Source organism: Muntiacus reevesi, chromosome 3, assembly GCF_963930625.1.
Source record: "Muntiacus reevesi chromosome 3, mMunRee1.1, whole genome shotgun sequence".
Lineage (NCBI taxonomy): Eukaryota > Metazoa > Chordata > Mammalia > Artiodactyla > Cervidae > Muntiacus > Muntiacus reevesi.
Window position 1 is genome coordinate 115,236,981 of NC_089251.1, and position 10,908 is coordinate 115,247,888.

The window sequence follows — 10,908 nt, forward strand, 5'->3', positions numbered from 1 at the left end:
AGGTACAGATTGATGCTTTCATAACACACGAAGACACTAAGGCACAGAGAACTTACACACCTTGCCCCAGATCACGCATTAAGTGACAGGATTTGAACCCAAGCCCACCTGACCCTGAAGTTCTGGGCTCCAGTGTTGCTTCTCTGCTCTGTTTGATCAATCTGGGCTCAACAGCTGGCACATAGTCAGTACCAGCTCTTGGGGACATATAGATATTATGGATGTATGGATACTATGGCATACAGTATCCATAATATGCTAAATGACAGAGAAAGGTGGTTTAAAAAAAAAAAGACAGATAGCATATAACAATATGCTCTGTTTCCAGTGACCAAGGTTGGGGTAGATTGATGAAAGAACTAGACCAAGAGTTCCTTCAAGGTCAAAAAGAAGTGCTGGATCTGAGAGACCCCAGGACTCATCCGTGGCTGGGGCCAGGCCAGGTGGGGATCAAGGGGGTTCTTGGTATGCACTTTTAGAAGGAAATCTTTTCACCCTTTATGATTTCCACTAAGAGGCCAAAGTTAGCCATCCTGGCTTTGGCATCGGCCAGACCTGGTTGTATCACTGCCTTGCTGTGTGACACTGGGCAAGTAACTGTTCCTCTCTGAACCTTAGAGGCCTCAGCTAGGAGATGAAGAGAAGAGTAGTTCAGCTCTGGGGATATGGGATGGCATCAGGTCAGTTCAATTCAGTTCAGTTGCTCAGTCATGTCCGACTCTTTGGACCCCATGAATCGCAGCATGCCAAGCCTCCCTGTCCATCACCAACTCCCGGAGTTTACTCAAACTCATGTCCATCGAGTCGGTGATGCCATCCAGCCATCTCATCCTCTGTTATCCCCTTCTCCTCCTGCCCCCAATCCCTCCCAGCATCAGGGTCTTTTCCAATGGGATGGCATAGGTGAGGCCATATGCTAGAGGTTAAGAGCCGGGTCTGGAGTCAGCTTGCCAGGTTTGTATCCCAGCTCCTCCACTGCCTGACATAACTGCCTGTGGCCTTGGATTCTGCTCCTGGAAAACGGGGATCACAACTGTCTACCACATGGGGTGTAGTGAGTGTGAACAGGCTACTACAGGTAAAGCAGTTGTAACATTAGGCAGTGCTTTGAAACACTCCGTAAATCTTCTCTATTGGACATCTTACACATGGGGATGGGGCGAAGACTTCTCTGAAGTCATGGAGCCAGGGCACAGCAGAGCCAGGCCCACGCGGGAGCCGGCTGTGTGCACCGCTCCTTGTCCAGCCTGTGGCTTGATAACCTCAGACCTTTCACAGTACCTGGGCCATCCTGCTCCAGCCTTGAGGACTCTGGGGCGGGGGGAGGGGTGGCTGAAGCTCCGGCCTCCTGTCCTCTCTGGTGGCTCTGAGGCTAGACAAACCAGTGGGTATGTCAGAGGGCAGGGAGCACCTAGCTGGCCCCTCCACTGCAGGGCTGGCTGCTGAGGCCTCAGAAACAATCCAGGGGTCCAGGACCAGAACACCATTTGTCAGCCCTGCATGGTGGTAGCGGGCTTGTCTCCATGGCAACGGTGCAGTGTGAAGGCATCCTGGCAGCATTAGGGAGCGCGCTGAGTAGTATAAACAGAGGCTGCAGTAGATTACACGCCTATTATGAGCAGTCTCGGGCTCTGAGCACTGGTAATTATGCCTAATTGTGCATTTAATTGTGTAATTGAAAACCTACGTCTCTGGTTCAGGATGGGGCTGCAGAACCTAATGCCCCCACCCCCCAAAAGAAAGAGGCGTAGGAGCCACCCCACCCTAATAATCCCAGGGCTGCCTCTCCTTCGAGGGCAACGGGTAGGTGGGGTGAGCATGGCGTAAAGTACCTGCAGACTTCTACTCTTTCCCACTTCAGCGCCAGGAGCTCAGCCAGGCTCTGTGATTTGGGGTGGTGGGGGAGCAGGTTCAAGGTAAAGGGACATGGTAAACACATAAAAGTGCTCACAATTTTCATTATTCATAATATACACCATTTTGTACTATAGCCACTGTCCTCTCAGGACCTAGAATCAGCATCTGGTGCCTCCAAAGAACTCGGATCATCATTAGATCAGTACACATCCAACCTACATGTAAATCCTTAATCACTACGAGAGACAGGGAACTCACCTCTCAACAGTCAGCCCACCACGGCAGAGCCTCTGTAGTTTGAAAACCGCTGATGGAGTTCAACACCCTCTCCTCCATCCCCTGGTTTCACAGACTGGAGAAAATGAGGCCCAGAGAGGGACAAAGTTGCACAGCAAGTGAGTATCAGAATCCTGGGATTCTGACTTGCAGCTGAGGGCATATTTTATACCCTCAAGTGACCAAGAATCATGCCCAGAACTTTGTAGATGCTTCATAAATATTTGCTGAATGCCACTCGGGGTAGGGTTAGATGAGGCAATGTTTGCTCTCTTACCCGACAGTATTTTATCTTCCTATGGCTGAGGAAGTTCCCCTGAGGTGGGCCAGGAGTTAGTACTGGGTTAGAACCTCCTGCTCTGAGCCTCTGTAGCCTGAGACTTGACTTTACAACCAAATATGCCATGTGGGCACTTGGGATAGGGACTCTCATTCAAACAGACAGCGGAAGGAAGAGGTTCCCTGAGTCCTGGACAACCTGACACCCAGGTGTCAAGCTCAGGCAGGTCTTTGGCGGCAGGAGTCTCCTCCTCCGCCCAGAGCCTGAGACTCCCATCAGTCACCCCCGGCTGCAGCAAAGTGGGCTGATGTGGAAGCAGCCCTGTCCTCCACCCAGGAAAGGATGGAACTCATCGGTGGGTCAGAGCTGCAGAGGTCCTTTGAGAGGAGGAGTCCACCTTCTCCGTTACAGAGGGGGACGCAGAGAGTCAAGCTTCCTCTCGGACCTCCTCTGAGTGAGTGCTGGCCTCTGTGCCCAGAGCTCTCTCTGCCTATCTCAGGTCACCCTCACTCTAGTCCCATGAGAATGTGCTATTATCATTCCCATTTTAAGCAAGAGAAGATCGAGGGACAGGAAGGCGGAAGGCCACACAGATTTAGTAGAACTTCTGCTTCAACTAGTTCAATAAAAGGATATGTCTATTTCCTATCCAATGATATTCAGGTTCATAGAATCTGGTGTCTCATTTCCAAGGCATTCCAGAGTGAACCCTGGGACTTTCCTGGTAGTCCCATGGTTAAGAATCCCGATTCCAAGTCAGAGGATGCGAGTTCGATCCCTGGTAGGGAAATGAAGATCCCACATGCCACGGGGCAACTGAGCCCACAAACTGCAAACTACAGAGCCCACACGTTCTGGAACTTTATTACCACAACTACAGAGAAGCCCATGCACCAAACGAAGACCTTGCATGTTGCAACTAAGACCTGACACAGCTAAAAACAAATAAATATATAAAAATTTATAAATTCAGTTCAGTTCAATTCAGTTGCTCAGTCGTGTCTGACTCTTTGAGACCCCATTAACAGCAGCACGCCAGGCCTCCCTGTCTATCACCAACTACCGGAGTTCACCCAAACCCATGTCCATTGAGTCAGTGATGCCATCCAACCATCTCATCCTCTGTCGTCCCCTTCTCCTCCTGCCCTCAATCTTTCCCAGCATCAGGGTCTTTTCCAATGAGTCAGCTCTTTGCATCAGGTGGCCAAAGTACTGGAGTTTCAGTCCCTCTCCAGGACCAGCAGGGAGACCAAGAGCATAAGGACTGGGGTCTCTCAGACCAAAGCCATCTCCACCCACTGTGGCCAGGAGCTGGCCTTTAAAAACACATCCCTGGACTTCCCCGGCGGTACAGTGAATAAGATTCCACCTGCCAATGCAGGGGCTACGGGTTTGACGCCTGGTCTGGGAAGATTGCACATGCTGTGGAGCAGCTAAGCCCACGCGCCACCACAACTGAGCCCGTGAGTGTACAGCCTGTGCTCCACAACAAGAGGAGCCACCGCGATGAGAAGCCCGTGTGCTGCAATGAAGAGTGGCCCCCTGCTCACTCCAACTAGAGAAAGACTGTGCAGAGCAACGAAGACCCAGTGCAACCAAAAATAAATTAATTAAAAAACCCCCACAGCTCTGGTCTCAGCCTGCTTCCCATCACTCACTACTGCCTGAAACTAGAGGAGAAAAGAAACTTCAACCAACAGAGCTGGCCAGCTCTACTTGGTCCAGATTTTGCAACTATTTTCAGATCCTTTCCCCTTGATCATTTATGTGATGCCTAGACTGTATCTTCTGTTTCCTTGGCAACCAGTCATTTCATTCTTCTGATTTCAGTATGCCCATCAGTAAATGGGTATAAAGACTGTCCCTATCTCATCGAGTTGTTTTGAGGGCTGATAAGTCTTCAATACAGGTTAATTTCTTGGGTAATTTGTTCTTAACCTGTGTCATAAATTCCCTTAAACCCAACACAGGCCTTGGGGTGAGTAGAAGCGGGGATGGTGGATGGGGTTAGCATTTGAATAAGCAGCTCAGAAGGTCTGGCATCTAGGAACAATTCTTTACGGATGAAGGAAGATTTAGATTATTCCATCCGCTTCCTCATCCTGCATCTCCCAAAGCCTACAGGCGGCCCAACAGGGAAGGCAAGGTAGAAGCTGTGGAGTCCTAGATCTGACGTGAGAATCCTTTTCTGTCCCCAGGATACAGGTGGCCATGGCTAAACCAGATAGCAGCGAGGGACAAGGTACGTAAAATGCTTAGTGTAGTGCCTGGCTCACAGCACACACCAAATTAAAAGGAAATCGTTTTTATTATTTTTTCTGACAGAACCACACATTTTCCATATAAAGGAACTAAGACTTGAAGAGTTTATGGGTATGACTCTGATCACTAAAATCTCTAATCCAGGCAGAGATGGGAGCTGAAGTGACTTATCCGAACCTCAAGGCCACAGGGAGCACTTGCTTGGGCCAGCGCTGTTCGGTCATCGGCTCAGAGAACACCCCCAAACTGCCATGGGGTACCATGGTTATTCTGATTACTTTATAGCAGAGGCTCAGAGAAGGTAAGGGACTTTCTGGAAGTCACAAAGCAAGGCAGCAATGTCTGCCTGATCCCGGAGGTACTGGTCTTTTACCCCTCTATGCCAGATCTCAGAGCAGCTGCCATTTATGGGGTACTTATGTCAAATTCGCCGAGCCACCCACCCCTGCAAAGGAGCAGAACTAGGGTCGTATGTTGCCCCCTGCCTCAATCCAGGGTCTTGAGGGCTGTTTGGGCTTAGTCTGTCCATCTGCAAAAAGGATCTGATTACCTGAGCTTCTATCTTGTCCAAAGGGGTATAAGGGACAAAAAGGGTCAGTGCTCTGATTCTGAAGCCAAGCCCAAGGACCAGAGCAGAGCCAGCCCCTCTCCTGGAAGCCCTGAGCGTGCAGATGCAGCTGCTTCTGAGCGCAGGCCCCCGCAGAACCCAGCTCCCTCTGGTCTTCACCATCACTGCTGCTAATAACGACATCAATCAGGTTGACCACGTTTCACACCATTACTCGCAGCTCAGCAGGAAGCAACATATTTCCCCCCCTCATCCACCACCTTCCAGAAAGCAAAGAGCTTTCCAGAAGGGAAAAGAATAAAACCGTGTTTTTTTTTTTGAGTACCTACTATGTACATGGCAGCTGGCTAAGCCCTTTCTCCAACTCTGAGAGGTAAGGATAACTCTTTCTCTTGGACAGAGAAAGACACTGCGGCCCAGAGGAGCGAATGCATGTGTCCAAGGTCATCCAGACCGGGGACAAGAACAACCATGGCAATGATGTATTACTGACCACTCACCGGCTCACGGTGCCCGGCATGTGCGTGATCCTACTGAAATAGTACCATTTTAGTTTTCAGATAAGGGAACTGAGGCTTGACGCAGTGAAGAGATCTGTCTGAGGTCACAGGCTGCTGAAGCGTGAGTAGCAGAGTGACACAGCAGAGAGGGTGGCTCTCTGCTCAGGCAAAAGAGCGCATGAACCTTGGTTCCATCACTGACTAGCTTAGACCTATCTGAGCCTCGGTTTCCTCATCAGAAAAAGGGGCTAATAAAAACTTCTATCACATTTTGTAGGGTAACAATAAGAAGGATAAAAGCAGTAAAATAGGTTACACTTATTGATCGTTGAACACACTAGGCACTCTGCCAAGTACGTTACATATGTAAGCTCACTGGGTTAAATGAGGTAATGCATATAAAGTGCTTAGCACAGGAGTCCAGAAATGGGAGTGATAATGGGGATGGTGAAGAAATTGATGATGATTCCCTTGGGTAAATCTCCTTGGTTCATCCTTATTGGAAGAATAGCATAGCCTGCAAGGTTTCAGGAAGGAGGTGGACCAGGAAAGAAGGGCAGGGGAGGGAAATGGGAAACACACAAAAATTAGGAATAACATTAATAATGTCAAGATGAGACACCAGGTAAGGAGAAAGCAAGGGACCCAAGATGTTCCACATAGTGGAACCAGACTGAGACACATGGAAACCCCCAGGCCAGTCCAGACATCCTCCCAGTGTGCCAGATGGGCAGAACTAGCAGGACCCTAGAGACACAGACCAGTGATTCTTCCCATTTTACAGATGAGGAAAAGCCAAGGCTTGCAGTAGGGAAAAGACTTGCCCAAGTTCACCAGATGTCAGTGAGGAAGGCTTGAATCCAGGCCTCCTGACTCTTTGTATCCAATTACGTGCTGCTTCCCACAAAGGAAGAGTGCAGGATGGCCCTTGGCTATGTCTGGGTCACAATTCCGGGGAAGCATCCTAGGATATACATAATTAAGATAACAACAATATGGATTTCCCTGGTGTCCAGCGGTTAAGAATCTGCCTGCCAATGCAGGGGACACGGGTCCGATCCCTGGTCCGGGATGCTGCGGAGCAACTAAGCCCGTGGGTCACAACTACTGAAGCCCATGTGCTCTAGAGCCTGTGTTCTGCAACAAGAGACACCACTGCAATAAGAAACCCACACACCACAACAAGGGAGTAAGCCCCGCTCTCCGCAACTAGAGAAAGACCAAGTGCAACGATGAAGACCTGGTGCAGTGAAAAAAATACATTTAAAAATTTTCCTAAAAAGATAACAACAAAAAAAGTTATAGTTTATTGAATGCTTATTCTGTGCCTGGCACAGTGCAAGCTATATGCATTTAATCCTCACAACAACCCTAAGGATTGGACACTCTTTTCTTTTTTTTTAATATATTTATTTCTTTTTGGCTGTGCAGGGTCTTTGTTGCTGCTTGAGCTTTCTCTAGTTGCAGAGGGCGGAGGCTACTCTAGTTGAGATGCACAGGCTTCTCATTGCGGTGGCTTCTCTAGTTTCCACGGGTCCCAGGGTGCAGGAGCTTCAGTAGTTGCAGCACGTAGGCTCGGTAGGTATAGGCTCCAGAGCCCAGGCTTAGTTGCCTTGCGGCAGGTGGGATCTTCCTGGACCAAGAATCAAACAGGTTTTCCCTGCATTGCAAGGCAGATTTTTAACCACTGGACAACCAGGGAAGCCCCTTGGGGACTGTTTCTATCATCTCCATTTAACAGATGACAAAATGTGAGTCAGAGAGGCCAAGCAACTTGCTTACAACCACACAGCTAGGACGTGACAAAGCCAGGACTCAATCCCACGTCTGTCCTGTCAAACTCCAGAGGCTTGTCCCCTGTACTTGTCTGAGTGCAACAGTTCAGCCCTTACCTGCTTCTTCCACCCTCTGGTGCACCCTCACATCCTACTCCCTCACCCAAAGCAAGGCTAACCCAACTCCAGAAGAGTGTTTAGAACTGGGCTGTTTTGTTGTAATCATCAAACCCTACATGAGAAAAAAAAAATGATACAGTTCCTCTGCAAAAGTTTTTAGCTGAGAAACATTTAATGGCCTCTTCCTTCTCTGCCCCTTTCCATTGGATGAGAAAACAGGCTCCCTTCTCCCTGGGATGGTCAGGTTGGTGAATTCTACCATCCAGGAGCACATTGCCAAGACCGCGAGGCAGCAGAGGCTCCTGGGGATTAGCGACAGTTGAAGGGACCCACTCTGCAATCGGCCCAGACAGAGCAACAGACCCAAGAGACCAATTTTCAAGTCCCTCCTTGGAGCACCTCCCCAGATTATCTCATGGAATGCTCACAAGCTGCCCAAAGGCATCCAGCTAAGATGCAGAAGGATCAGAATCCCACCCAGGTCTTGTCGGATTCCAGAGCCGCTTATGCTAGTGAACCCTCCAAGTGGAAATGTGGGTTTAGCTGAGCTGGGGAGAGCTACAGAGGCAGGTAAGAGAGAAGCAGGGAGATGGCCTTGCCACCTTCATTTATCTACAGAGAAGTAAGCACCTCTCATCATAGCCAGAACTACTTATTTTCCAGTAAAGAAGGCAAGTGAGGATGCTGGTCAGCTGCCTGGCTTCATAGCCTCTAACTAGAGAACTCTGGACCAGTAAATTCATAGGATTGCTATGAGAATTAAATGAATTAATACATGGAAAAGTGCTTACAAGGGCACCTAGTACCTAGTAACTGTTCCCCAAAGCTAAGGACTGTTATTATCAACAACAGAGAATGACCGTGGGTTAAACTGTTAATAGCGCTTGTCTCTGGGATATGGGACTGGGCATAGAAGGAAGCGTCTTTATCTTCTGCTCCATTTGGTTATTTATTGATTTAATCATTTTATAAAATGTGTGTTACTTTTCTTTCTTTTTCTCTCTTATTATTATTATTATTATTGCAGGATGTGGATCTTAAGTTGCAGTAAGCAGATTCTTAGATGCTACATGTGGGATCTAGATTCCCTAACCAGGGCTTGAACCCTGGCCCCCTACATTGGGAGTGAGGAGTCTTAGCCAATGGACCACCAAGACATCCCTGTATGTTACTTCTCTAATAAGAAAAAGTCCTAGTTTAAAATTTTAAAATTAACACAGAAAGAAAATTCCTTGGAAAGTTTCAGCACTTTTTGGAATTTTATGTTCCTGAAAGGAGATAAAGAAGGGTGTTCGTACTGGAGCCAGGAGTTGCCAAATAACTGATTCACTCATTTACTTTACAAATATTAATGGAGTGCCAGGCACTGTTCCAGCTGCTGGGGATTTAGCAGGAACAAAACAGATAATCTCTGCCCTTCTGGAGTTTCCATTCTACCTGATCTTAATTAATCCCCCCTGCCAACCTCAAGGATGAGCAATTCACAGAGAGGCTGACCAAGAGATGTCACTTGCCCTGCAGCCCACATTTGGGAGCAGGACTCCAATCTTAAGGGCCCAGCTGTTTGGGCCACTGTCCAAGAGGGCAGGTCTGTCGATGGAGTGTTTGGGCCTGGGGTCCCCAAGAGGAGAGAAGAAAGATGAATGGGGTCTGTATATCCACACTCAAAGCTTCCTTCTGCTTTACTGTATGTACACACCAGTGGTGGAGGAAGGGCAATGGATGCAGGCAAAAGTGGAACCCAGACGAGACCTCTTTACTGGTTAGACCTCAGCTCTAGCATAGGCAGTAGGTCCTGGCCTCTCCTTAACCACCTTCCCAAACTCACTTGCCAGAGTCTGTATTGAGGGGCAGAGCTGGCCCCTTCCCCCCAAATTCACTCCCCGGGCTTCCCTGAGACAAGAACCTGATTTCCCTGAGCTGGGATTATGTACAGTGTCCCCAAATACTCCCACCCTCCCTGGGCACCCAAGTATCTCCACTCCCATCCGTGCCAGCCCTGTCTCACCCCCTTCACCCCCTCCACCCCCCACACCCCGCCCCTCTGGTGGAAAGACTGACAATGCCTGTCGCTAAGGTGGTCACGGCCAAAGCAGGGAGGGCAGTCCCGCACCTGGCTAGTCAGCTGGTCCAGGACCTAGTAGCTCCTTGTGACCCTCTCCAGGGAGGGGCTCTTAGGCCTGCCCAGTCAGGAGGGTGGAGGCAGGCAGGAAGAGCACAAAGGAGTGAACGGTTCTTGGAGTCTAAGATCCCCCCACACACAGATGAACATGGACCAGGAATGGTCAGAGATCTAGACACATACCAAGGAGAAACGCGGAGAGAGACACACACAGGAGCAGAGAGTTTGTGAGAAACGCTCAGTGGGGCGGAGACCAGAGGCAGAGACCCACGCAAACGAGTGATCTGGAGGAAAACACACGGCAGGGACCTCAAGGGATCCACACACCCTCCTCGGACACACCCCCCGAGCCCCGGAGAGCCACAGTCCCACGGCGCATCTCCCCAGCAGGAGGCCACTCGTCCGGTGCGGGCCAGTCGCGCGGAGCCCCAGGCGCGGGGCGGGCGCGGACTCGCGCACAGGACGCGCTCGGGGACCGGGGAGCGCCGGGCGAGAGGCGCACACAAAGAGACAGCTGGGCCCGCAGGAGCAGGCTCCGCCCGTCCGCTCCGTGACTCCAGGCCACCCCCAACCCGGGCGCTCGCCCCAGACCCACACCCAGACTCACACACCCCACCGGCTCGCCCCGGGACCCCGCCCCGCCGCGCCCTACCCTGCCCGGCCCGGCCGCCCGGGCGCGCGGCGCTCACCAGCTGCAGGCAGCAGAAGGCGACCAGCGTGCAGCGCCCGCTGCACTTGCCCATGGCTCCGGGGGCCGCGCGCGCCGACCGCCGCGGCGCCCCTCTAGTTCGGCGGCCGCCGCCTCCTCCGTGCCGCGCGGGCTCCGCGTCCTCCGCGCTGGGCGCCCAGGGCGGCGGGGCCGGGCGCCTTAGGGCCGGGCCCGGGAGCGCCGGGTCCTCAGGGCTGGTGCCGGCCCCTCGCGCTCGGAGTCCATGGTCCTTCCGCCCGCGCGCCGGCTCTGCCGCGCCTCCTTTGTCTGGACGCCCCGCTGCCGGGCGCGCCTCCCGCCCCGGGGCGGTTGGCGGGGAGCGCGGAGCGGGGAGCGCAGGCACCGAGCGCGGCGCAGCGCAGAGCAGCACTGCCCAGCTGGGGCAGCCGCCCGGGCGCTCGGCGGCCGCGGTTTCCCGGCCCCACCACGTGGCTCGGCC

General features: G+C 51.5%; 1 protein-coding gene across 1 annotated transcript in view; it reads right to left on the reverse strand.

The window, feature by feature from the left end:
* NKAIN1 (sodium/potassium transporting ATPase interacting 1) overlaps positions 1–10,908 on the reverse strand; it is a 44,784-nt gene extending 33,876 nt beyond the window's left edge. The window contains exon 1 of the mRNA XM_065930265.1: positions 10,450–10,908. Coding sequence (XP_065786337.1) covers positions 10,450–10,503 — 54 coding nt within the window. The 5' untranslated portion in view covers positions 10,504–10,908. The remainder of the gene's footprint in view (positions 1–10,449) is intronic.